Source organism: Pan paniscus, chromosome 1 (genome assembly GCF_029289425.2).
Source record: "Pan paniscus chromosome 1, NHGRI_mPanPan1-v2.0_pri, whole genome shotgun sequence".
Classification (NCBI taxonomy): domain Eukaryota; kingdom Metazoa; phylum Chordata; class Mammalia; order Primates; family Hominidae; genus Pan; species Pan paniscus.
Window position 1 is genome coordinate 206,217,146 of NC_073249.2, and position 27,978 is coordinate 206,245,123.

The 27,978-nt window shown below is 37.4% G+C and overlaps 1 protein-coding gene across 44 annotated transcripts in view; it reads left to right on the forward strand.

Annotated features, from left to right (window-relative positions):
• EIF4G3 (eukaryotic translation initiation factor 4 gamma 3) overlaps nucleotides 1–27,978 on the forward strand; it is a 368,231-nt gene that overhangs the window by 266,548 nt on the left and 73,705 nt on the right. For 28 of the 44 annotated variants that reach the window (XM_063594267.1, XM_008967038.4, XM_034957340.3 and 25 more), the window contains 6 exons: nucleotides 4,411–4,499; nucleotides 9,419–9,665; nucleotides 13,851–13,984; nucleotides 15,737–15,856; nucleotides 16,644–16,754; nucleotides 22,997–23,167. In XM_063594267.1, the coding sequence (XP_063450337.1) occupies nucleotides 4,411–4,499; nucleotides 9,419–9,665; nucleotides 13,851–13,984; nucleotides 15,737–15,856; nucleotides 16,644–16,754; nucleotides 22,997–23,167 (872 nt within the window). The remainder of the gene's footprint in view (nucleotides 1–4,410; nucleotides 4,500–9,418; nucleotides 9,666–13,850; nucleotides 13,985–15,736; nucleotides 15,857–16,643; nucleotides 16,755–22,996; nucleotides 23,168–27,978) is intronic. The other 16 variants (XM_008967044.4, XM_055097150.2, XM_008967045.4 and 13 more) reach the window with 1 other exon arrangement.

Sequence of the window (27,978 nt, forward strand, 5' to 3'; positions counted from 1 at the left end):
GTCAGGATTTTAGACTAAAAACCATGACTTAACTATTAGCAGTTTCTTTAAGAGCTGATATTTCTGCAAAGAAAAAGAGAGTGCATGTTCTAGATCATGTGTCTACACAGAATAGTTCCTCAGGATGCATTATATCCCTGTCTCTTAACTACTCTTGACTCTGCTATCCCTTTAAGACCTACAATTTTACATAAAAGTTTTTCTCCATATTCTTTTTTTTTTTGAAATGGAGTCTTGCTCGATCGCCCAGGCTGGAGTGCAGTGGCGTGATCTCTGCTCACTACAACCTCCATCTCCCAGGTTCAAGCGATTCTCCTGCCTCAGCCTCCCGAGTAGCTGGGATTGCAGGCACATGCCACCATGCCTGGCTAATTTTTGTATTTTTAGTAGAGGCACGGTTTCACCATGTGTTGGCCAGGCTGGTCTCGAACTCTTGACCTCAAGTGATCTGCCTGCCTTGGCCTCCCAAAGTGCTGGGAATACAGACGTGAGCCACTGCGCCCAGCCTCCATATTCTAACTACCTCAGACTTCAGGGAAAACTATTTTTAAAAACACATGTGGGTTTTATAAAAACCGGTAAGTTTATGAAACTTTTACATTAGCCCTAGCCCTCAGTCTCCAAGTCCAGTGTTTATCTCTTAGGTTGTATAGGGATAGTTGTTAGGTCTTAATTTGCAGGAGTAACAATTTGAATCCAGTTAAGCCCACATAAAAAGTAAATGAAAAACTAAGAGACTCTTCCATTTATGGGGATGACTTGTATTACATCCTACAGATACCAGAAAAATGTTACTGTAAGGTGCGCTCTTTTTGAAATCCTAAGATGAAGTCCTTTCCAGTTACAGAATTTTTGATGTAACACATCAAAAATTGTTTCCCTCCAATTAACTGTAGGAACAGTAAACTGTAGCACAGTTTTAAAACTTACATAGAGAGAAGACAAAGAATCTCCCTAAAGCCCAATGATTAAACATGTCTGTTAATTTGTCCATTAGACGTTTTACAAAACAGCTCTGAAGAAAAACATTTTGTTCCAATAGCATAAAAATTTGCAAAAATCAACCTACTCATCTGACAAAGGGCTAATATCCAGAATCTACAATGAACTCAAACAAATTTACAAGAGAAAAACAACCCCGTCAAAAAGTGGGCAAAGGATATGAACAGACACTTCTCAAAAGAAGACATTTATGCAGCCAAAAAACACATGAAAAAATGCTCATCATCACTGGCCATCAGAGAAATGCAAATCAAAACCACAATGAGATACTATCTCATACCAGTTAGAATGGCGATCATTAAAAAGTCAGGAAACAACAGGTGCTGGAGAGGATGTGGAGAAATAGGAACACTTTTACACTGTTGGTGGGACTGTAAACTAGTTCAACCATTGTGGAAGTCAGTGTGGTGATTCCTCAGGGATCTAGAACTGGAAATACCATTTGACCCAGCCATCCCATTACTGGGTATATACCCAAAGGATTATAAGTCATGCTACTATAAAGACACATGCACATGTATGTTTATAGCAGCACTATTCACAATAGCAAAGACTTGGAACCAACCTAAATGTCCAACAATGATAGACTGGATTAAGAAAATGTGGCACATATACACCATGGAATACTATGCAGCCATAAAAAATGATGAGTTCATGTCCTTTGTAGGGACATGGATGAAACTGGAAACCATCATTCTCAGCAAAATATCGCAAGGACAAAAAAAACCAAACACCGCATGTTCTCACTCATAGGTGGGAATTGAACAATGAGAACATATGGACACAGGAAGGGGAACATCACACACCGGGGACTGTTGTGGGGTGGGGGGATGGGGGAGGGATAGCATTAGGAGATATACCTAATGCTAAATGATGAGTTAATGGGTGCAGCACACCAACATGGCACATGTATACATATGTAACAAACCTGCAGGTTGTGCACATGTACCCTAAAACTTAAAGTGTAATAATAATAAAATTAAAAAAAAATTTTTGCAAAAATCTGGAAATCAGCATTACCTTTTTGTATTTTTGTTTTTATTCATATTTTAATGTAGTTGAAATTAAATGTGTCTGTAAGAGTTTAGTTCTTAGGTGGGGGAGTCCAGGTAATTATGAATCCTATGCAGAGACTGTCGCTTGTCCTGTCATGCTTTAATACAAGACAAGGAGGAAACAATCTATGTCTTTGCCTTGGGAAGGTTAATAATACTGCCTTTGCCTAGAACTGCTATTATTTGTTCAGTCAACAAATTCGAGTGCCCTCCCTGTGCAATGAACTAGAAAGTAAAGAACAAATCTAAGACAGTATCTTAAATTTAATTCCCCCATTCTAGTTTAATCAGTGTTAATTATCATGAAAATCTGTGTCACTCTCTGTCTTCCCTCTCCCTTTTTCTTCCTGACTGCTTCCCTTCTACTCCCTTTTCTCCCCCTTCATTCCTCAGCACACCCAAATTTTACTGCACCTTTCTATCAGTAATTGTAGGAGAAGGGATATATGCCCCAACCTCACTGGACATTAGGGGTGTGTGTGTGTGTGTGTGTGTGTGTGTGTGTGTGTGTGTGTATGTATCCAGTTTTTTTTAAGGACTAAGTGTCTCCTAAAGAAGTCTGTGCTCTTTCTGTCCCTCTTTTTCTGAATTATTGTTTTAAATCAAGACTTTAAATAGCCACTTAAACAAGATGAGTAACAATTCTCACTGGCTCAGTAGCTGTTTTTTTTCCAAGTATGTTAAATATGTTATATTACTGAAGGAAGAAATATTTTGTTTCATGTTTTGGGGTTGAGTATATTTGATATATTTGTGGAAAGAAAAGTTTATCTTTGTTTTTTGTTGTTTAGAGGAAGTTCCTTTTGAGCTTATATTTGAGCCCCAAAAATCCTCCAAAACATTGTTCTTCCTCTTTTCCATGAATGAGATTTAGAGCTAAATTCATACAAATGCAAAACAAAATAAAATTACAGATTCTCTGAACTCTATAACTCCTAAAAAGATTCAGCTATAGAAGCAGAGTTGAAAATCACAAGAATTTTGGAGGAAGCGCATTAAACAGACTGGTTATATCAAATCAGAAGATCCACAAAAAATGCAAAGAGACAACTGCCGAATATATGTATTCAGTAGAAGCCTGTGAGACAATAGCAAATTTAAACCCACCCATGGTTTCCATCCTTTGAAAAAATTTACCTTGAGTAGGACACAAAGGAAGAATGTCAGCTGGTCTATTAGTGTTTCCTTAATGGTTCCTGAGGGGAAGAAAAAAGAATAATTGGTGTGAGATGTGTATAACAAAGGAGACATGCAGAGTATTTTTTAAGATGGTACAGTAATTTTGAGGAAAAAAATTAATATTAAACGTCTCCTTTTTCTTGTTCCCCCAAAAAGTGTGTGTTCCACCAAAAAGTGTGTGTGCACGTTCTACTGTCATACCAAAAAAGATGAGACTGTCCCAGAGTCTCAGTGAATTATCTTATATTTCTGTAGGGAATCAGATTAGATGATACCCTTTAGCTTTGTGTTTATTTGCTTTTGGTAATGTTCCCTATTAAGTGGCCTTTCTTTAACTCTTCTCCTTGTTCATCCTTCTATAGTACCTCACTCCTGTCTATTGATTCATAAGTTGCCCTCTGTAGAAGCAGTTTAATATCATCAGCTTACTATCTGATGGTTAAAATGTCTTTCACTTATACACCCATGATTCTGTGGAATTTGTAAGCCAGATGAATTTTTTAAAGCCCTTTGTAAACTTAATCCTTTAATCTAGAAATCTGAAACAATGGAATAATTCAGTAAAAATTATCTATTTTCTTAGTTTTCACTCTATGAAAGGCTAGGCAAACAGTATTGATGTGAGATGAAAACAGAATGTTTTAGAAGTGCTGCCTATCTAATGAAACCTTAATTGAAGTATCCTTTTGTTGTCTAGAAAACTTAAAAATAACAGAATCCTGAGCGTATTATTTTTTATTGCTTGAAGTAACTTTAGATATCTAGTCTCACTCTTATACTTTATAGCTGAGTAATGTAGGGGCCTGAGACCTGTGACTTGCTTAAGTTCACATAGTTGATGAATAGAAGTAGACCCAGGTCTAGAACTGGATCACAAGTCAGTTTTCTTATGTATGTACTCATCACATGTTGAATTACATGCTGGGATATTTCTAACCATGAAATGGGAAGAACGCAGGCCACTGGTTAGAAAGCTACGAGTTTGTACCCACAACACTTGATGTTGCAATCTCTGGGCTACTACACAATTGTTCACTTGATCAGCCAACTATTTGTTTGGTATAGGTAAAGTTCTCTTTTATCCTGCTTAATTTGAATATAGGTATCACTTAGACCTAATATTTCTCAGAATGACTTTGCAGTGGCAAGTAATGGGCCTGATCTTGTATTTCAGCTCAAATAGCTATAACTGTACCAAAGACATGGAAGAAACCAAAAGATCGGACCCGAACCACTGAAGAGATGTTAGAGGCAGAATTGGAGGTAAGCAAATCTCTTAAGTTCATATTCAGAGCAGTGGTGCCATTTCATAGACAGGTATGTGTTTATACCTATTTATTGAAATAGTTTTCCAAGCAAAACTTAATATATCAAGCTCAGAGACTAATTGTTTTAAGTCCATTTTATATTAGAATTTTAAAAAGATTTTTAGTAACATGTTTGATTTCATTGAATTCTTATTTTTCTTTCAAAATACCTCTTTTAAAATAACAAACTTGGCCAGGCACAGTGGCTAATAACTGTAATCCCAGCACTTTGTGAGGTGAAGGCAGGATGATCACTGGAACCCAGGAGTTTGAGACCACCTGGGCAACATAAGGAGACCCTGACTGTACAAAAATGTTTTAAAATATTAGCCACACATGGTGGCGCATACCTGTGGTCCCAGCTACTCGGGAGGCTCAGGTGGGAGGACTGCTTGAGCCCTGGAGGTGGAGGCTGCAGTGAAATGTGATCATGCCACTGCACTCCAGCCTGGGCAACACAGTGAAACATTATCTCAAATAAATAAATAAAATGACAATTTTTGGTTAACTTTCCTCTTCCCCCAACTAGAACTTTTGTTTGTATTAACTGGATAGAAAGACAATCTGGTAAACAAAAATGGAGAGTTTTTAAAAATACCATTAGTAATGGTGGTAGAATTCATCTAGTACATTATAAAGAAATTGATTTTGAATCTGTCATCTGTTAACTGCATCCCAGAAACATAACTTTTCTTCATATGGTTTGTCTGTCTTAAAATAAGCCATGTGAGATTTTGCTTCAGATTAAAACATACCAAGTCCAAGAGATGAATGTGAGGAAGGAAAAAGGACAAATCAGTCCTAAGGATTACTCTAACAATTTCCTTGTCTGTAATCTCAACATCCTTAGCATTATGTATTGAAGCTTATAAATGAAGAGCAATGTAAATCTGTATGTAGCTTTTTCCCTTTTTTTGACTATTCTTTTAGCTACTTTATTAAAATAATTTTACTCAAGGTTTAACATGATAATATTAAAATGTAAAAATTATCTTAAGATAACTTTGAGTGTGTTTACTTCATTCGGCTTTTTTAGCAAGTTATAATTCTTACCTTCTTTGGGTATCTAACAGTACCCCTTGGTTACTTCCCCTGTGCCTTCATTGCTGTTACATGATGCTGTGTTGATGTCACTGTTAGTCCCATAGCAACCACTAAAATGTTGATCGTTGTGATTTCATTGTGGTTATTAGGGTGTAAAACTTGGCAGTAAGGTATAGAGGTGCAAATAGTCATTGCACTCCTTTTGCAGCTGAACCTGAAAATGTTCCTCCTACAGAGAATAAAATACCTTCCAGAGGCATGGGAATCACATACATTCCTGCTGTGGCTGTTAAGAGCTTCATTAACTTCTTTCTTTTTAGATTCAGCTGGTTTTTTTGTTATTTTTCTTCTGTTATACTTCATGTTGGATTTCTAAGCATTATTGAATATTATATAGGCCACTCCTCCCATGCCTTCAAATATTCATCCTAATCTTCAGCTTGAGGTTCAGCAAACTTTTTGTGTAAAGGTCCAGATAGTAAATATTTTAGGCTGTCACAATTCCTCAAATCTGCTGCTGTAGCTTAAAAGCAGCCATCAACAATGTGTAAATGAAAGAAGCATGGTTGTATCTTCACAAAACTTTATTGGTGGACATTGAAATCTGAATTTGTATGCCAGGAAATATTTTTCCAGATTTTTTCAGATATTACAAATATAAATATCATCCTTACCTTGTATGCTGTGCAAAAGCAGGCGGTGAGCCAGAATTGGCCCTCGGGCCAGAGTTTGCTATAAAGCTTCTTTAGCTTGTTACTCTTGAAACACAAGAACTGTTTTGACTTATTTTGAACCAATCACTTTTTCTTAACTTTATAGTTTAAGACAAGGCTGGGTGCAGTGGCTCATGCCTATAATTCTAGCACTTTGGTAGGCTGAGGCAGGAGGATCACTTGAGGCCAGGATTTCGAGACCAGCCTGGCCAACATGACGAAACCCCATCTCTGTTAAAAATACAAAAATTAGCTGGCCGTGGTGGCGCGCGCCTATAATCCCAGCTACTCAGGAAGCTGAGACAGGAGAATCACTTGAACCCAGAAGGCGGAGGTTGCAATGAGCCAAGATTGTGCCAGTGCACTCCAGCCTGGACAACAGAACGAGACTCTGTCTCAAAAAAATAAAATAACCTAAAAAATTTTTAAAAACTAAAGCAAGACAAAAAATATTTGCTTTTTACACAGTGACTTCTTTCAGAAATCCTTTTTTCTGTCTTTCCTAAAACTGAGCTTTCGTTGGCGTAGCGTAGTAAATACTGGATGCCATTGTCTTCATTTCCACTAATCAGGCTCCCCCTTTCTTAGATTTATTTTGTCAGCTTTTAAAATAATTTGTTTCTGGTATCAGCTTATTTGGGTTACATATTAGGTTGTTGCATTATTAAAGATATTTATCAAAATTATAGTCTAGAGGCTGGGCACGGTGGCTTACGCCTGTAATCACAGCACTTTGGGAGGCCAAGAAGGGCAGATCACGAGGCCAGAAGTTTGAGACCAGCCTGACCAACATGGTGAAACCCTGTCTCTACTAAAAATACAAAAATTAGCCAGGCGTAGTAGTGTGCGCCTGTAATCCCAGCTACTCAGGAGGCTGAGGCAGGAGAATCGCTTGAACCTGGGAGGCGGAGATTGCAGTGAGCCAAGATTGCGCCACTGACTCCAGCCTGGGTGACAGAGCAAGACTCCGTCTCAAAAAAAAAAAAAATTATAGCCTAGAAAAGTAAGGATGAAGGATGATTTCATATTAAAATTGCTTGGCAAAGTATCTTAAAATAAGTTTTAAAATTTTAGAGCATTTCATCAATTATTATATACATAGTTGCCAGTCTGATTTTCTAGCTCTTTTAAAAAACTCATTGCATTAAGCACAGAGTTCTGTCAAGTGAATTCTTAACAGGTTCCTATAAAAGGTTTACCTTTGGCTGTCCAGCCAATGAAGTCATCTCTTTCTTAAATCTGTTTCTGCATAAACAATTTAGGAACTGTACAGACTAGTTGACTAGGATTTTATCCTGCTTTAAAAAAAACCCCATAAATATTTAATTAAGCTATTTTTGTTATTCTCTTCAAATACCCCTCATAGTAATACACCTCAGATAATTCAGTGATTCTGTGTTCTCTGAATTATGGTTTGTTATTCATAGAACTAGTTTCTTTATACTTCTTTTTCCAGTTAGAAATTAAATTTCTAAGTAATACAGCCTCTGTTTATATATGATAGACTGTTGTTGATTGTAGGTACAGAGAAGAGGATGCACTGTATTCTCTAAAAAAAACTTGTTTCACATTTTATAAGATCTGAAATAAGAATTCTGTATAATTGTATAATTTGGTTATGTTGCTCTTTAATAAGTTTAAATACCATTTACATACTGATATCTCAGATTATTAAATGTCTTCTTGATGACCTGTACTTAATTATGAGATGGTATTATAAGATTATTATAATTAGACTATAGTAGAGTCTAAAATTTTTAAAAATGAGGCTGCTGATTCATGATTCAAATTTGGTAGATCTGGTTTTTTCAATGTTTAAATGATACCTACTTTCTGCCATGCTTTATAAAATAAATTGTTTCCAAACTTATTTTTTTAGAATTTTATGTCTGTCTGTCTTTTGAGGGTTTTTATATACTATCTTTTTCCATGAATTAGTCGGGGGAATAGGTGTGGGGTGGTGTTTGTGCATATTTGCATGAACTTTTTATTTCCATTATTAGAAACAGAGTCTAAAAACCATCTGTTTCTGTTGATAACATTAAACAATTTATTGGCTTTTCAACCATGATCTGTTATATGGTAAAAGAAAATTTACTAGTATTATATCTGTTTTAATACTATCTAACAAAGAAGTATTTGTCACTCAAAAATTGTTTTAAACATAATTTCATAGATTATTTGGGGTGAACTTTTTTCTGCTATATATGACACTACTTTACACTATCCTCTGCTGAACCAGCTCCAGTTTTTGGCTCTTCTCCTCGTGTGAATTTATCAATTAGAACACCTATGAGTAGTTGTTTCAGAGGATTGTTTTCAGAGTGCATACCCATCGTGAAAAGAGTTCACAGAGAACTTTGCCTTAAGGAGTTTTGAAGATTCATGAGGCCTTTACAGAGCCATTTGTGTTTGATATCTGACACTAAGATGGTCAAAAATAATCTAGGGAATAACTTCAATTCTTTTTTGCCTTCTGAAAATAGGTGTGATACTCCATAACCCAGATTTCTCTTTTTTTCTCTCTCTCTCTCTTTTTTTTTTTTTTTATATACAAGATTTTTCTATATGGTCACAGCCTCAGAGAAGTCTAAGAACGAATAACAAAATAGATTTTAACTAGCAAGTGGCCTTTTTGTAAAATGAGATATGATCAGTTTTATAGGACTTAGATGTTTTAAGCTATTCTCCAGACTGTCAATTTCACAGCCAGAAGACAGTGTAAAAAATACCCTCCAGTGTTTCTTTTTATATTTGTTGAGCTTTAATGGGAAGGGTAGTGTAGTGCTTGTTTTAGATTCTGACTAGGACTCTTTCATGTTCATAAAGTTCCATGGATTAACAGTTCTTTCCATTCTAACCTTTGGTATATTTGGATATTATTAGTCTCATGTTAAAGCATTTCAGCAGCCATTTGAATGGTCTTTCTTTTCCTAGGTGCTGAAATGAGAAAAGTATTTTTTTTAAACTCAGCATTCTAATACCACATGCTGAACACAGACATTCTTATCTTGAATGACATGTTTTCCTTTGCTTTTTGAAGGGGGTAGATGTAGGTTTTTATGTATATTTACACCCGTGGAAAAAAATGTAACCTCTTTGTTCATTTATTATTTAGCCTAAAGCTGAAGAGGAGCTTTCCGTTGACAAAGTACTTGAATCTGAACAAGATAAAATGAGCCAGGGGTTTCATCCTGAAAGAGACCCCTCTGACCTAAAAAAAGTGAAAGCTGTGGAAGAAAATGGAGAAGAAGCTGAGCCAGTACGTAATGGTGCTGAGAGTGTTTCTGAGGGTGAAGGAATAGATGCTAATTCAGGCTCCACAGATAGTTCTGGTGATGGGGTTACATTTCCATTTAAACCAGGTAAGTTTATACCTGCCTTCCTATGTACCTCTTTATCCCTCTACTGCAACCTTAGAGAAATGTTGCCTCTTTTTAGAGAGATACTGGATGGAAGAAAGAGGTTTATCACAATATAATATTTACAGGACAGATCAGCAAGCCCAAGTTAGTGACTAGCAAATCCAGAGAGTTCTGTATTGCTGGAAATGATACCCGACACTGGTATTCCCCTTTTACTGGCATTGGAAGAGCATCTGGCAGAGGGAATCAGACAGTGCCATGCTAGTGGGTGCAGTTTGATTTTAAAAATTATTGCATTCGTTTTAATTGAAAGGGATATAGAGATATTACCACATTCCTCGAGATGGCATTAGTCATCTTTCATAAGACTTGATCTCTGTTGACAGAAATCACTCTGTGGAACTGAATTCTGAAACAATGTATTGAGTATCTGCAGTATGGGAAGTTCCCTGTGGTAAATATGGATGATAAACAAGTAAATAAGGAATATGTATGATAAACATATGGTAAACAAATATAAACCCTGGAGGATTTTTTTATCTTAAGATACCATCAAATGCATTAAACCTCTGTCATAATACTATATAAACTGTGACTGACTTTGAGATATATGGAGAAATTTGGTATGGATCTGTAAGGAAAGATGGTTCCTTTGATAGAAAGTTTGGGCTGGGTGCGGTGGCTCACGCCTGTAATCCCAGCACTTAGGGAGGCCAAGGCGGGCGGATCACCTGAGGTTGGGAGTTCGAGACTAGCCTGACCAACATGGAGAAACCCCATCTTGACTAAAAATACAAAATAAGCTGGGCGTGGTGGCACATGCCTGTAATTTCAGCTACTTGGGAAGCTGAGGCAGGAGAATCGCTTGAACCCGGGAGGCAGAGGTTGCAGTGAGCCAAGTTTGTACCATTGCATTCCAGCCTGGGCAACAAGAGCGAAACTCCATCTCAAAAAAAGAAAGAAAGAAAGTTTGGAGTAGGTGAAAAGTTTTCCTTAGTCTGCCAAATCTAGACTTAAGTTTTGCAGGAGGTAGGGTTTGAATGTAAAATACCAGACCTCAAAGGTAATCTAGATCAATATTTTTCAAACTGTTGGATTTAATACATTTAATAGATTGTGAAATTAATAGGTCACAACCAACATTTTAAAAAAGGATAATATAATAAAAAATGTCAGTCTATTACATGTAAGTAAGAATAAGTATTGTTTTTAGAAACTTTGTAGTTATATATGTGTTTATAATTGTCCCGGGTCATGAAGTCATTATGTCTTACTGTGAGTTGTAGTCAGAGATGTTTGAAAACCAATGACTAGTACTTACCACTTTATTTTATATTATTTTTAAAATTTTTTATTTATTGTTTATTTTTTACAGAGGGAGGGTCTCACTATGTTGCCCAGGCTGCTTTCAAACTCCTGTGCTCAAGCAGTCCTCCTGCCTCAGCCTCCCAAAGTGCTCCCATGCCCAGCCCTTACCACTTTGATATACTGATCTTTCACTACCAGTAAAATCCTGTTAATGGGCTTTATGAAATTGTAAATTTATGCTATCGTAAAACTTTTTTTAAAAAAACCCTAGGACTCAGTGTACTGAATTGCTTTTGTCAACTTAGGCTTGTATACTGTGTTCAAAAATAAAGAAAAAGATCTAGGCTTGTACCAGGTCACAGAGTACTTGTAGCCATCACCAATGTGTCTTAAGAAAATGGAAACACTATTGCTATTTTTAGACTATGCAAATTATATTTTTATATTTATTTTATGTTTTAATATTTTGTATATTGCATAATTTATGTTACTTATATTATATTTTAATTCTTTTCATCCATCAGTTTTGCAGTATAGGCCCTGACTATAATTGACCAACTACCTTTTGCCCTTGTAATATTTAACAGCAGTAATTGGAAAAAAGACAATAGTCATTGGAAAAAAAATAGTTTGAAATTTAGATCCCAATAAGCTGTCTACTTTTTAATAAATATAATAGGGTAATAAAGATATGGTGGAAAACATTTGGAATATTCTCAAAGACCCATCAGCGGGTCTATAACCTACACATTAGGAATCTCTAATGTAAGAAGGATCCAATCTGCTATCAGGAAGTAATCTGGAGTCTGATTTTGATGAGTTTTATTAATTAAAATAAGAAAACTGTGATTTTTTTTTAGATGAAATTATAGGCAGGAGAAAAAACTTAGTATCTAACTGCGTAGACAGTTCATTATCTTAAATAAGTTGTTTCTGTGTTTTGTGTCCTTTTGCTTTTCTTTTTCCTCTAAAATAACATTTCCTAGTGAACAACCAAAGTAGCCTTTTTTATGAAGCCAAGGGTTTTATCAGGTTCCTTATTTCTTAGTTATTTAAGTTATTTAGTTATTTAAGTCTTATTTCTAAGTTATTTATTTAATGAGGATTATTACATGTCCCTGGCCAAAGGTTACTTAGTGTGTATGTGAAGTGATTCCTACTTGCTTTAGATTATTTTACTACTCAAAGGTATTTAGAAGGGATGAAAGAACAAGTGATGGTTTAAAATCTTTACATATTTTCTGACTGTATTTCATTGTTCCCTTCTATTTTTTGTTTGTTCATGAAGAGATAAATACTGGAATGTGGTTTGTACTCTTAGGGAATGTAGGTCATGCATCATTTAATGACGGTGATTTGTTCTGAGAAATGCATCATTAGGCAATTTCTTCCTTGTGCAAACAAAAGAGTATTTGCACAAACCTAGATGTTCTAGCCTACTACACACCTAGGCTGTATAGTGTAGCCTACTGCTCTTAGGCTGCAAACCTGTACAGCATGTTGCTATACTGAATAGTAGGCGGTTGTAACATAATGGTAAGTATTTGTGTATCTAAATATAACTAAACATAGAAAAGGTATAGTAAAAATACTATATAAAAGATTTAAAATGGTACATTGTATAGGGCACTTACCATGAATGGAGACTGCAGGACTTGAAGTTGTTCTAGATGAGTGGTGAGTGAATGTAAAAGCCTAGGACATTACTGTATGCTGGTGTGGATTTTATAAACATTAGGGCACACTACATTTATTTTAAAATGTGTACTTTCTCTAATAATGAATTAATCTTAGCTTACCTTAATCTTTTTACTTGATAAACTTTTTAATTTTTTAACTTTTTGACTTTTATAATAATATTTAGCTTAAAACACACTGTATAGCTATGCAAAAATATTTCTTTTTTCTTTTTCCTTTTTTTTTTCTTTTTTTTTTTTTTGAGATAGACTCTCACTCTGTTACCCAGGCTAGAGTGCAGTGGTGCAATCATAGCTCACTGCAGCCTCAGCCTCCTGGACTCAAGTGATCTTCCCACCTCAGCCACCTGATAGCTGGGACTACAGTTGCATGTCACCATGCCCAGCTAATTTAAAAAAAATTTTTTTTCTAGAGATTAGGTCTTACTACATCGCCCAGGCTGGTCTCAAACTCTTGGCCTCCCAAAGTACTGGGATTATAGGTGTGAGCCACCATCCCTGGCCTTGTTTCTTTATATCCTTATTCTATATGCTTTTTTCTATTTTTAAAATTATTTATCTTTTTACTTGTTAAGGATTTTTCTTAAAAACTAAGACACAAACATATATTAGCCTAGGCCTATACACGGTCAAGATCATCAACATCACTGTCTTCTACTTCCAGATCTTGTCTCATTGGAAGGTCTTCTGGGGCAATAATATGCATAGAGCTGTCATCTCCTATTATAACAGTGCCTTCCTCTGGAATATTTCCTGAAGGACTTGCCTGAGGCTGTTTTACAGTTAACTTTTTTTAATAAATAGAAGGAATATACTCTAGTGATTTAAAAGTATAGTATAGTAGATACATAAGCCAGTAACATAGTTATTTCTTGTTACTATGAAATATTATGTGTTATACTTGATTGTATGTGCTATACTTTTAAATGACTGGCAGCACAGTAGGTTTGTTTACACTACCATTAACACATACATGTGAATAATGCATTGTGCTGCCACATGAGGATAGTTACAGTGTCATTAGGCAATAGGAACCTTTCAGCTTCATTATAGCCTTATGGGCTATAATGTTGTATATGCAGTTGTATATGCAGTTTGTTATTGATCGAAACATCGTTATGCAATGCATGACTGTATATAATGCCCTACAAACAGTGTTTGCCTATATTCCTCTTTCTAGAATCCTGGAAGCCTACTGATATTGAAGGTAAGAAGCAGTATGACAGGGAGTTTCTGCTGGACTTCCAGTTCATGCCTGCCTGTATACAAAAACCAGAGGGCCTGCCTCCTATCAGTGATGTGGTTCTTGACAAGGTAAGCTGCGTACTCAGAGAAAACTAGTTCTTTTTGGTGGGAACTGATTTTAACTATAAGAGCAAATATGTGAAGTATGAGCAGTTTTTAGTAATTGTTAGACCAAATGATGTAAAAATATCTAATGTTTAAGAATTTGTTTCCCTAAACACTGTTGGATTTTGAGTTTCTTGTAGGTTACAGTCATTTTGGGATTTGGCCCATATTGGAGTGGTGGTTTTTTTTTAATGTTTATTAATTGATTTATCTGCCTATTATGGCTGTTTTTTGGTGAAATAAAAAATTTTGTGTTTGTTGGGGGAAACATGGCTAAATTGATACGGAGGTCTTTCCTCATTGTTCTAAAAGTTCATTATGGAATTCTATTGGCATTGAGGACAGGTCAGAAATGTAGGAAGGTATTTGGCAGATCAAACATAAGTGAGAGTCAACATGATTCAAATAATGTGTATCTCAAAGTTTCCCTAATAGATACCTCCAGTGATTGAATTCTCCAATCTTGTGCAAATAGGCATCCTTCCTCTTTGCATCTGATCTTTATGGTGCACACAGCAAATTAGTACAGTCAGTATTTGTTTACTAAATTAAAAGGAGTAAAGTCAGATCTACTAAAGTAATTTCATGTAAATCAAAGATAAATCAGAGCTGATGATTAAGCTTGAAGTATTTTTGTTTTGTAGAGGAACAAAAATGTAAAAGTAGAGATTAACTATCTTATGGAATCATATCTACCTCTTAACCGATTTATGCCTAGTGTTTCATTATTGGAATGCTAAGTTTGTGAGAGTTATTTATATCCTACTGCTCAAGGTCATAACCAAGGTCTGATTTTTCACACAAAAAAATTTGCAGCCTCCGGCATAAATGGGTTAGTAAAGATGTCCAGCAGCTGCTTATCCAGAACTCATTTATATTATTTTACTTTCTTATAGCAACAGGTCTTCTTACTTCTATTGGTGGTATCTAAGTCTTCTCTCCTAGATACTTATGTGAGGACAACTGAATGACTGATTAATGGTGCTAATTTGAGGCTACTTCAGTACCTCAGAAGTCAAGTGTTATATCCACCAAATTCAATTATCCTCTTAGAAAATATTCCTGCCTGTCCTGCCGCCTTATCTGTTTATGACTTTGGCCACTAATTAGTTGATTTCTCACTGATCTGCTTAACTTTATGTTGTCCATGGTCACGTTACATGCTTATTCAAAGTCAGATATCTCAGATTAACAAGGCAGACAGTGAAATTTTAAATGAATCATCACCTATGAAACATGTCTCCTCTAAGACTTATTGTCCACTCATAGTACATTCTTTACTAACCATAAGTCTACAGCATCAAAACTAAAATGAGCAGTAGCAGGATTCCTATAGGCAAGTGCTCTATATCCTGGTGAATATTTTTTTTTAATTCTAAAATTTGACCCTAGTGTTGAGGATCTCAGATATCTTGTCTTGTGCCATTCAGTTGGTCCTCAGTATCTAGTGAGCCAGTCTGCTGATTATGTATAGCCCCTACTTGGAAATTTAAGGCCTAAATCATTCCCAGGGTATCAGAAAACCATTGTTTTAGCCTAATGGCTCTAAGAGTAGCCCAGGAGAAGCTGCCATGGATGAGATTGGACTTCTGCTGGTTCCAAAGCTGATGCTTACCGTTTCAGCTGATGTAACTTTTCAGTAAAAATTTTTGTTATCTTTTGTGGCAGGGAATGCTCTGGAACATGTATTAAGCTTTCTTTTGCTTTTTCGTGCAGATCAACCAACCCAAATTGCCAATGCGAACTCTGGATCCTCGAATTTTGCCTCGAGGACCAGACTTTACACCAGCCTTTGCTGATTTTGGAAGGCAGACACCTGGTGGAAGAGGCGTACCTGTAAGTGCAAGTTCCCTACAACTCACTTAGTTAGACACTGGCACAGATTCCATGAAATCCTACCTCACGGCAAGACAGCAGCTTTTATTCGTTGATTCTAGTCAAGAAGAAGAAGAAGAGGCAAAGACTATCCTTTCCATACTCATATTAAAGCAGATAAAGAATACACTTGAGTTCTTTTTACTTGGCAGAAGCTAGTCTGCATTAATTTGGTCTTGATTTTTTTTTTTCCCCTATTTTTTCAATTGAGGTGACCTGCAAATAGGTTTAAAAATAGTGCCAACCACGGCCAGGGATGGTGACTCAGGTCTGTAATGCTAGCACTTTGTGGGGTCAAGGCAGGAGGATCACTTGAGGTCAGGAGTTCAAGATCAGCCTGACAACAAAGAGAGACCCTGTCTCTACCACAAAAAAAAAAAAAAAGAAAAGAAAAAAATAGGCCAGGCATGCTGGCGCATGCTTATAGTCCTAGTCCCAGCTACTCGGGAGACTGAGGTGAGAGAATTACTTGACCCCAGGAGGTCCAGGCTACAGTGAGCCATGATCATGACACTGCACTCCAGTCTGGGTGACAAAACAAGAACAGGAGGTCCAGGCTTCAGTGAGCCATGATCATGCCACTGCACTCCAGTCTGGGCGACAAAGCAAGACCCTGTCTCTGAAAAAATATATATACAGAGCGAGCCAACCTTGATAAGATTCCTGTTTTGTTTTGAGCTGTCCTGAAATACTGGAGATCTCTGATGACATTCAGCTAATGATCCTGTCTTTGTCTTTGTTTCTACAGATTTGCAAAGTGCAGAGCAGGCATGGATTGCCAATTCTGGAACAGAGCAAAGCCCCAACTTGCCCTCCACTGGTGATGTCACACCCACCCATGAAGAGCCTGCCTCTAGGGGTGCGCTGAACACTTTGTTTTTTGTAATAATAGTCTCTGGTGTTATAATATTTTCTGTTACGCTCTTTTTATTTACTATTGATTGTTAAGTCAAAATTTTAACAAATGACGTGTACAAAAGAGTGCAGTATTGGTAAACTGCAGATTGCCATTACACCCCCAGTGGCAGGCTCTTTCAGCGGTGGAAGTGGCATCACCAGTGGAGTTATGCTGGGGCACTGCACTGTGCAGGATTCGGCAGGCTCTGCCTACTCCATGCTTTGTAGACTTGCAGAAAGCATGGGGAAAGTTGCCAATGATGTTGAATATCTCTTTTCCCCAAGTTAGAATGGCATAGAGAGCAATAAATCTAACATTTTGGAGGAGCTTGGGGTTTGATGTACATTTGCAGATAACCGTGTTACTTCATTTTATGTAAGGTGACACTTTTTGTTTCCGCATCACCTTTTTATTTCTGAAATGGCAACTTTTGAAACCTGCTTTGAAATAAGACTACATTGTCTGAAAACAAATGTCACTTTGTAGATATTTAAATTATTTGATTATTTTCCTGCAACCAAACAGTGATGGCATATACTTGAATGCCTACAGTGTGTTGGAGGCTTTGTAAAACTACCAAAAACCACCTGAATTTGAAGCATACTGTTTATTGAGCCATTAATCCATCACCATTTTAGAGACCTGTGTATGTGAGATACTCTGTTTCTCACACATTTGTCTATTTTCAGGAAATACTAAATTAAGATTTTTCTAAATCTTGAGTTACCTCACCAGAAAGTCTTAGAAAGCAGCTTTCTAGAAACCATTTTATACCTTTTTTTTTTTTTTTTTGAGACAGAGTCTCGCTCTGTCGCCCAGGCTGGAGCGCAGTGGCGTGATCTCCACTCACTGCAAGCCCTGCCACCTCCTAGGTTCACGCCATTCTCCTGCCTTGGCCTCCCGAGTAGCTGGGACTATAGGTGCCTGCCACCACGCCCAGCTAATTTTTTTTTTTTTTTTGTATTTTTAGTAGAGACGGGGTTTCACCGTGTTAGCCAGGATGGTCTTGATCTCCTGACCTCGTGATCCACCCGCCTCGGCCTCCCAAAGTGCTGGGATGACAGGTGTGAGCCACCGCGCCCGGCCCATTTTATACCTTTTTTTTCAGTATTATTTCCCTTTTTAATGTTGAAATTTTTATTTGTGTTACTGTTCATTTTGGTTTTGGTTTATATCTTTGTTTTGCCAAATATTTGAAATAATGTTGATGCTGTTTTGAATATTCTGTGGATAATAGCATCTGTGGTTATTATCATATTGCCCAATGTTGTTGATATGTGACTCACAAAATGTATAAATCCTCTTCCAGTGTCACTTTTCACGAACAGCTTGCTAGTCATTGTTTGCTAATAACTAGTTATAACAAAAAGGAAATATTGTGAGTTTAGAATAAGCAATGTCTCTTTTAAATTATTGAAAATAGAAAATGATTTTTAAAAGTAACTTTATCACAGCGTATACCACTCCTCTATACCTACGTATGTGAGATCAGTGAGTTATTCTGGTAAACTCAAAGTAATGTGACTAGAAGTGAGATGTTATCTAGAATTTGTAGTAGCTCCAAAAAGATCAACTTTAATTATTTAATTTACTTTTATTAAGCAGCTTTGTTCTGTGTCAAAAGCTAGTTTTTAAGAGAAATTTTGATGTCTCAGGGTAATGTTGATATGTTAAGCCTTAACACAAGTTATTCTTCCAGCCTATCTCCTAGATAATAGACATTCTCCACTTAATTTGCCCAGCTTACCTTGGTATATTGATGTAAATACAGATGGGAATGTCATAGGACATAAATATCAACATATAAAGGAACAAAAATGGCCAGGCACAGTGACTCATGCCTGTAATCCCAGCACTTTGGGAGGCCAAAGCGGGTGGATTGCTAGAGTCCCGGAGTTCAAGACCAGCCTGGGCAACATGGTAAAATCCTGTCCCTACAAAAAATACAAAAATTTGCTGAGCATGAGGGCACACACCTGTAGTGCCATCTACTTGAGAGACTGAGGTGGGAGGATTGCCTGAGCCTGGGAAGCAGAGGTTGGAGACAGAGGCTGCAGTGAGCCAAGATTGCACCACTGCACTCCAGCCTGGGCAACAGAGTGAGGCTCTGTCTCAAAAAAACAAGAACAGAAATAATGCTGTTTGGAAAAAAGCAACAGCCCTACTCTTTGCAGTTTCTGATTCCATACTTTAAATAACTTTTTCCAGTTCTCCAAATTATCTTATAATTAATTATCACTTAATGATATTAAAATCTATGAGGTATGCCCCATTATTATCTTAAGTAGCCATGACTTCTAATATAAACTTTTCTACAGCTTATGCCTGTAATCCCAGCACTTTGGGAGGCTGAGGTGGGCAGATTACATGAGGCCAGGAGTTCGAGCCCAGCCTGGCCAACATGGCGAAACCGTGTGTCTACTAAAAATGCGAAAATTAGCCAGGCGTGGTGGTACATGTCTGTAATTCCAGCTACTCAGAAGACTGAGGCACAAGAATCACTTGAACCCAGGAGGCGGAGGCTGTAGTGAGCCAAGATCACGCCACTGCACTCCAGCCTGGGTGACAAAGCAAGACTCTGTCTAAAAAAAAAAACAAAAAAACAAAAACTTTGCTGCAACAGACTTGCTATAAAATATTTTTGATGTATGCCAATGATTTTAAAATGTCATATGCAGCTACGTAGTTTTCAAACCTAAGTGTCCTTCACTGGATAGTAAAGTGCATATCTATTGGAAATTACCATGAAATATCATGTCTTTAGTTATTTTTAAAATAAAATTATGGGCCGGGCGTGGTGGTTCACGCCTGTAATTCCAGCACTTTGGGAGGCCGAGGCAGGTGGATCGCAAGGCCAGGAGATCAAGACCATCCTGGCTAACACGGTGAAACCCCGTCTCCACTAAAAATACAAAAAATTAGCCGGGTGTGGTGGCGGGCGCCTGTAGTCCCAGCTACTCGGAAGGCTGAGGCAGGAGAATGGCGTAAAGCCGGGAGCTTGTAGTGAGCCAAGATCGTGCCACTGCACTCCATCCTGGGCGAAAGCGCAAGACTCTGTCTCAGAAAATAAAAAAAATAAATAAAATTACTTATCAGTTGTGTTAGTAGTCTTTTTGCAGACATCACAGAAAGCACTCCAAAAAATATATCTTAAGAGGAGCATTGGACCTATATAAGTAATTTGCCATTTATACTTATTTTAACTAACTTTTGAGATAAACTGATCAATCATAAAAATCCTAGCAGCAAAGAAGAATCCTAGGAGTAAAGTCTTTATTTAAAGGAACACTTGGTTGTCTTCCTTCTTTAAAAATTTAAGCGTATATTGATTCTCTCTTCTTTGGTTATCCAAGTAGGCAGTGGAATTTAAGGTTACAGTCTCTGAATAAGATAGGAATGATGTATATTAAATTGCAAAACGGAGATGGGTATAATTTCGTAATACATTTTTGAAAACTGACAGTGGGTAAAAAATGCAAACTTTAACGTCACCTGAAAAAAGAAAATGGCTCACTAATCAACCCCAGACTTTGACATTTTTAGTTTTGACATTGTGGACCTTGAGCACATTATACCTTAAAGTTCCTTAAAGTACTGTCTTTCAAAGAAAGAAACCAGGTGTCGTTTCTTTTTGTGTAGCCCATGCACAGGATCCTAGATTTTTTGTGTGTTTAGTATATAAATCATTCATCATATGTTGCTACTTCTGAAGGATACCATAAATTTGATTATCTGTATTAAGATTTTCACACACAAAAAGGGACATGAAATGTTTAAATTTATGTATCAGTTTTTTAAAAGTTCCTTTTGATCCTTTGGTGTTGATGATAATATAGTTTTTAGGGTCCTTTTACATGGTTTATATCCTATAATCACAATAATGTTTTTAGGTAGGGCTGGCATTGTATATATGAGAAAACTTAACAAAACTAAGAGACTTGCCTATAGTAACTTTGCTCATATATAGCAGATTTGGACTCTAGATTCTGATTCTTTTGTCTCCTAAGTTCACTACACCACAGTTTTCCAGGCATTGCTATTCCAAACAGTGAATTCATTCTCAGAGTGTAAATATGGGCACATTAGAGATTGATTAATTGAACATATTAAGAACATATTGTAAGTATGGTAGATCTATTAATAGCTAGATAAATATTTGAGAACAGTGTCTTTATCTTAGTTATAACCAGAGATACAATTATAATTTAAAATTTTTTATTGGGTGCTTTCACGTGGGTTATAATTTTAACTATTTTATCCTGGACTACCAATTTATCAGTTAGCTTTTCAAAGTTTTTTTTCCTTTGAAGCATTATTGTTACTTTCTCACATCTCTCTGTTGCTCGTTTGAAACTCACACATATTTGTCTTGGGTCAGGTAAAGAGGTGTGGAATAAATCATATTGCCATTTTCCAGATTCAAATCTCAAGGCATATTTATTCATTGGTGTTTGCAGTAGGTTTTGGTAATGGGCATTTTCTGACTTTGTCTCCTAATGTGCATCTATGACTCTTAATTGGTTTTGACATAATTTCCTTTCATTGCATCCAGAAACATTTGTTCTCGACAATGTTTATGTACAAATGCATGGATTAAATTAAATATCTTGTGATATAATTGTTTACCTGAGGTTTAGCCAACCATTTAATAAGTTATTAATCCATATAAGTCAACACTAGAATATAACTTGAATTATAAAAATCAGGCATTACTTGATTACCACATTTTTCTATCAGAATTGTTTCTTCTGGGCTACTATATTAAAGTTTCAGTTACAATTTATGTTCTTATAGTAGTACTGTCTGGTTTAACAACTGTTCCCTGTTGGTATTTTTCCAATCTGATGATCTTTATTTCCTTTCAGTTATACCATGTGTCTCATACCCCTGGGTTTATCTGACCTGTTTTTTTTGGGTTTTTTTTTTAATGTTTATCAAATAATCTGAGGTATCATCAGTACTGTATCCTTAGCTGGATGCATTTGACAAGATTGGTGTGAAATTTTGCAGAAACCCTAACTTTTGATCCTGATGCATTCTTGATACTACCATTTCTAATTGGGGCAGATGGTGAAGCATAAAGGAATAATTCTGAGAATGATTGATGTGTAAAGGTGTTTGAGCTTGTCAGCTTAGGCCCCAGACTGTGTTATTGCCTAGAAACTGTCTTTTTATATAATGAATGACATTAAAGTCTAGACTTTTTTCTCTGAAGCATTAAATGAATTCAGAAGGGCAGCACTGGGGCCTTAAGTGAGAAATGATTCTCATCTATGTGTGCTTTGTATGAAGTTTTTATTCTCTCTTGAAATCTAATGGCTAGCCCTTCAGTGCAACTCAGAAAGAAAAAAAAAAATCTGGTGGCAGTATTTGCTCAGCACTAAAAGAATGATATATCAGAAAAAGTAAAGGTTGTCAACATGCAGCAGGTCTGCTTGAAGGTAGCAGAGCTTAGTATCAACCCAAATATTTAACCTTGAAAAATTATTTCCAAGCATTTAAAATAGTAATTATGAATATTTTGATACACAAAATGCAACTTTTAACTTACTCTGTTATCTCTACTTAGTGTGCTGGCAGTATAACATGGCAACATACATTGGTTTTAACATAAGGGTATAGTGGGAATCCAGCAGGAACAGAGCAGACAAATAAAAGGAAGCCTTTTTTTTCAGGGAATAATTTAGTTTGACTCTCATTGATGATATATAACGGGCTTATTTTAGTATTTCTGACCCAGCATAATGAGTGGAATCTTTTATGATCTACAGTAAGGCTTAGTGATGATATTAAATTTGCATTTTACCCTGGGATTGTAGAAACCCAGTTTTAGCAGATTTGTAACTATGATGATACCTACCTGTGAATTTTTGTAATTATTGAAGTGACCAGTCCACAGTTATTCAACTAATAAAAGATAAGCTTAAATTAGGACTAGTCTTTCTAATTAGAAGTAACGGCTTTGTCAAACATCTGGTTCAAAAAGGCCTCTTGTTCAAAAGTTGTAGTGGTGGAGAACATTACATTGATGGTATTCTGAAGTTATTTTTTTACCCCCAAAAAAGATTACCTCCAGTTTGAGTACCTAGTACCCAATCTTTGCATCTAGCATTGCTTGGTGTAGTCATCAGACTTGACTTGAACAGCACAACAAAGCCAATAAATTGTAAGTACTCTGAATAGCTGTAATATTCTTGTCCTAGTTGTTGAATGTTGGGTCACGAAGATCTCAACCTGGCCAAAGAAGAGAACCCAGAAAGATCATCACAGTTTCTGTAAAAGAAGATGTACACCTGAAAAAGGCAGAAAATGCCTGGAAGCCAAGCCAAAAACGAGACAGCCAAGCCGATGATCCCGAAAACATTAAAACCCAGGTGAGAACAAAAGCATATCCTAACATTCTTTTGAAATTATATTGATTTTGTTTTAACTTATTTTGCTTTGCTAATGTTTCTAGAGATAATCAGTTTAAGACTTTTTATAACATTTTCCTATTAAAAGAATTATTCTAAAAGCCATTATGGATGCCAGGCAACCTACTGTTTTCTCTTGAAATTGCTTTCTGTGTATTTTTTCAGAATAGTTACCAGGTCTAGAGGGTTCATGTGTCATAGACTTATGTAATTCAGGCTTAAGTTAATATTTGCTTTTCTTTAAAATACATTTTTAGATTCTCAGTCATTGAGTCTCTTTATCCTATTTATCCTAATTATTACATTGCTTTATGTTCCTTGTCAGGCCTTCATTGCCAATAAGCTAGAATTTAGAAACTCATCTTGTTTTGAAGCCTTTTGGAATAAAATTTAATTCTTTGAATCTTTTTATGCATATCCTGCCCTCAGAACTATGAGGATAAATTGAATGGATTTATTTTATTGACACAAAATTAATTTTTATGTATCAGATTATATAAAGCCTTTATTTATCTATTGCTTTATACACAATGTCAATTCCTATCCCCAGGTTACCTCTGCGACTTGAGATGTTTTTGCTTCTAGGCACCAAAACTGGAGTCTCTTAAAATTCACACTTGTACCAGAGCCAGGCATCACAGATCACGTACTAACTTTTCAGCATCTGGATTCCTTATATATCTTTTCTCTCACCATGAACAGTTAAGTGTAGCAGTTCAAAGTTCCAGCTCTGGAGGCAGAGTCCTGACTCTGTTAGGCAGGTTCTTAATCTCAACTATAAAATGAAGTTACAAACATTGAGTGCCTCATAGGGCCAGTGTTAAGATTAAATGAAATAAATATAAACCATTTGGCATGGTTCCTGGAGCGTGGTTAAGTGCTCAGTACGATGATGTCCCTGAGATCAGAGATGTGCCTTAGATATCTTTTTGATTCAGTACCATCACATAACCTCAGAGAGCAGGGGATCCCCAACCCCTAGTACCAGTCAGTGGCCTGTTGGGAACGGGGCCACACAGCAGGAGGTAAGTGGTGGCAAAAGAGCATAACCACCTGAGCTCCGCCTCCTGTCAGATCAGTGGCAGCCCCAGATTCTCATAGGAGTGGAACCCTATTGTTAACTGTACATGGAAGCGATCTAGGTTACACGCTCCTTATGAGAATCTAACTAATACCTGATGATCTGAGGTGGAACAATTTTATCCCAAAAACCACTTTCCTCTTCCCCGCTCAACCCCACCCCCAACCCTGGTCTGTGGAAAAATTATCTTCCACAAAACCAGTTCCTAGTGCCAAAAGGTTGAGGACCACTGTTAGAGAGAGTAAATTCTCAGTAAATAATTGTTCAGTAAATAAGCGAACCCACAGAGTAGTTAATGCAAAACAAAGATGAAGATGAGGCAATCCAACAACTAGCCATGCTGTCAAACTGTAATTGGCGGTTTGCTTTTGTTTATCTCTTTAGTGATTATCCCCCAAACATTTGCCACAGGGTTCCTAAGGACATCCTTCTTCACATTGCTGAGATAATTCTCTCCATTTCAACATATCTCAACCTTTTTTGGAAAAAAGAAAAAAAAGCCTTTTTTGTCCCTCTCTCCAATCTCCGTGAGAAATGCTTAATGATAATGGGCCTAAATGGCTTATAAAGATAGTTAAAACTTCCTACTGGATCTTCATCATTGACAGTGAAGATGTATTTAAGGCACTTGGATTAATGCCTTACTTTATTAAATTCTTACTGTACCTATAATGAGGAAATAGATGTTATCCTTTTTTTCATGAGGAAACTGAAGCTTCAAAAGTTGTCAAGCGTCATGAAAGATACTAAATAGTCCAGTTGTTATAACTCGTAATCTGCTTCTGTTTATAACAGAGTCCTCTCCGTTATTAAGTCTTATTTCAGAAACAGAATAATTATCTTGGTATGAGGCAGCATTAATTAATAGGTTTTCTTTAGTAAGTAGATACAACAAATCTAATGGAGAATTTTTAAAATTCCTTTACAGAGCCAGTACAACCTTCTTTTTTCTTGACACTTTCTTTTAAATATGGACTTGCTTTGTTGCCTTCCCTTACGTTCCTACTACTATATTAAATCAGCATTGTGAACGACCACTGTTGATGACCTTATTCTCATCTTCTTGAAGCATTTCTAGGATATCATTGCCTCAGGACATGTCTGGGCTTCTACCCCTAGGATTCCCTGCATTCTCTTTCTTCTTTCTCCTCTATTACAACATTTCTACTGATGCTGCCTGAGTCATCTACCTGAAACACTGATTTTTGTCTTTCCATTCGAGCTTTTTAACCTAGCATTCAATATGTCATTTTCACTCACAGCCAGTGAAAACTAGTCTTCTGATATTTCCAGCTTGTTCTCTCAATTAGCAAGCTAGAAAATCCTCATTAACAATTCCTTCCTAAAGTGTTTTCTCCTTCATAAAATATCTACTTTATTTTTTTTCTTCCCTTTACCTAGCTCTTTCTGTCCTTTATTATCTGGCCCAATTCTCATTTCCTTCTTTTTTTTTTTTTCTTTTAAGATGGAGTCTCGCTCTCGCTCTCGCTCTCGCTCTGTCACCCAGCCTGGAGTGCAGTGGTGCGATCTTGGCTCACTGCAGCCTCCGCCTCCCAGGTTCAAGTGATTCTTCTGCCTCAACCTCCCAAGTAGTTGGTATTACAGGCGTGTCCACCATGCCTGGCTAACTTTTTATATTTTTAGTAGAGATCAGGTTTCACCGTGTAAGCCAGGATGGTCTCTATCTCCTGAACTCGTGATCTGCCCACCTCGGCCTCCCAAAGTGCGGGGATTACAGGCGTGAGCCACCACCCCCGGCCCTCATTTCCTTCTAAAGGCATCCCTCGACTAATCCAGTTCCTCTGACCTCATGTACCTAAACTATTCCCCTTTCTGGTCTCTAATCAACCCTAGTACTTGCTTTATCACTTCGTTTTTAAATGTATTGTCCCTGCAACTAGATTTTGATTCTGTAGAAGGCAATAACTGTGTTTCGTGCTTCATTTGTACCTAACACAGAATTTACTGGACATCAACTAGATATTTAGTTATAGTGAAATGTTTTTTTTTTTTTGGAGACAGGGTTTCACTCTGTCACCAAGGTTAAAGTGCAGTGGCACTGTCACAGCTCACTGTAGCCTTGGCCTGCTGGGCTCAAGCGATCCTCCCTCCTCAGCATCTCAAGTATCTGGGACTACAGGCATGTGCCACCATGCCTGGCTGATTTTTTTGTAGAGACCAGGTCTCATTCTGTTGCCCAGGCTGGTCTTGAACTCCTGGGCTCAAGCGGTCCTCCTGCTTTAGCCTCCCAATTGCTGGGATTCCAGGTATGAACTACCATGCCCAGGCTTTTTTTTTTTTTGAAAGAGGGTCTTAAATCTATTGCCCAGGCTGGAGTGCAGTGGCACAGTGATGGCTCGCTGAAGCTTCAACCTCCTGGGCTCCCACCTCAGCCTTCCAAGTAGCTGGGACTATAGGCATGGACCACCATACCTGGCTAATTTGTTAATTTTTTTTTTTTTTTTTTTGAGACGGAGTCTCACTGTGTCGCCCTGGCTGGAGTACAGTGACGCGATCTCAGCTCACTGCAACCTCCGCCTCCTGGGTTCAAGCGATTCTCCTGCCTCAGCCTCCCGAGTAGTTGGGACTACAGGCATGCCCCACCACGCCCGGCTAATTTTTTTGTATTTTTAGTAGAGATGGGGTTTCACCACGTTGACCAGGCTACTCTGGAACTCCTGGCCTCAAGTGATCTGCCCTCCTTGGCCTCCCAAAGTGCTGGGATTACAGGCGTGAGCCACTGCTCCTGGGCCTAAAAATTTTTTAGAGGCAGTGTTGCCCAAACTCCTGGCCTCCTGCAGTCCTCCTGCCTTGGCCTCCCAAAGTGTTGGGATTACAGGCATGAGCTCCTGTAGCTTATCCAATAAATGATTGTGTGTGTTTGTGTGTGTGTGTGTGTGTGTAATTTTTCTTTTTTTGGAGACAGGGTCTCACTGTTACCCATGCTAGAGTGCAGAGGCATGATCTCAGCTCACTGAAGGCTTGACCTCCCAGGCTCAAGCGATCTTCCTGCCTCAGCCCCACAAGTAGCTAGGACTACAGGTGCTTACTACACACCCAACTAATTTTTGTATTTTTTGTAGTGATGGGGTTTCGCCATGTTGCCTAGGCTGGTCTCGAAACCCCTGAGCTCAAGCAATCTGCCCTCCTCTGCCTTCCAAAGAGCTGGGATTATAGGCATGAGCCACTGCACCCGGCCTCATTTCATTCTTTCAGCAGTGTCTTTCACAGAGCAGTTGTTTTTATTTTTATTTTATTTTATTTTATTTTCATTATTATTATTTTTTGAGACAGGGTCTCACTTTGTTGCCCAGGCTGGAGTGCAGTGGCACAATCACAGCTCACTGTAACCTCAGCCTCCCCTGGCTCAGGCAATCCTCCCTCCTAAACCTCCCAAGTAGCTGGAACTACAGGTGCGTGCCACCGTGCTCAGCTGATTTTTGTATTTTTTGTAGGGACAGGGTTTTGCCATGTTGTCCAGGCTGGTCTTGAACTCCTGGGCTCAAACAGTGCACCCACCCCAGCCTCTTAAAGTGCTGGGATTATAGGCATGAGCCACCATACCCAGCCTGTTTTTAATTTTGATAATATTGAATTAGTCAACCTTTTCATTCATGATTGTGCTTTTGCTGTCATATCTAAGAAATATTTGCGTAAACCCAAGAAAACAACACTTTTCTACTATGTTGTC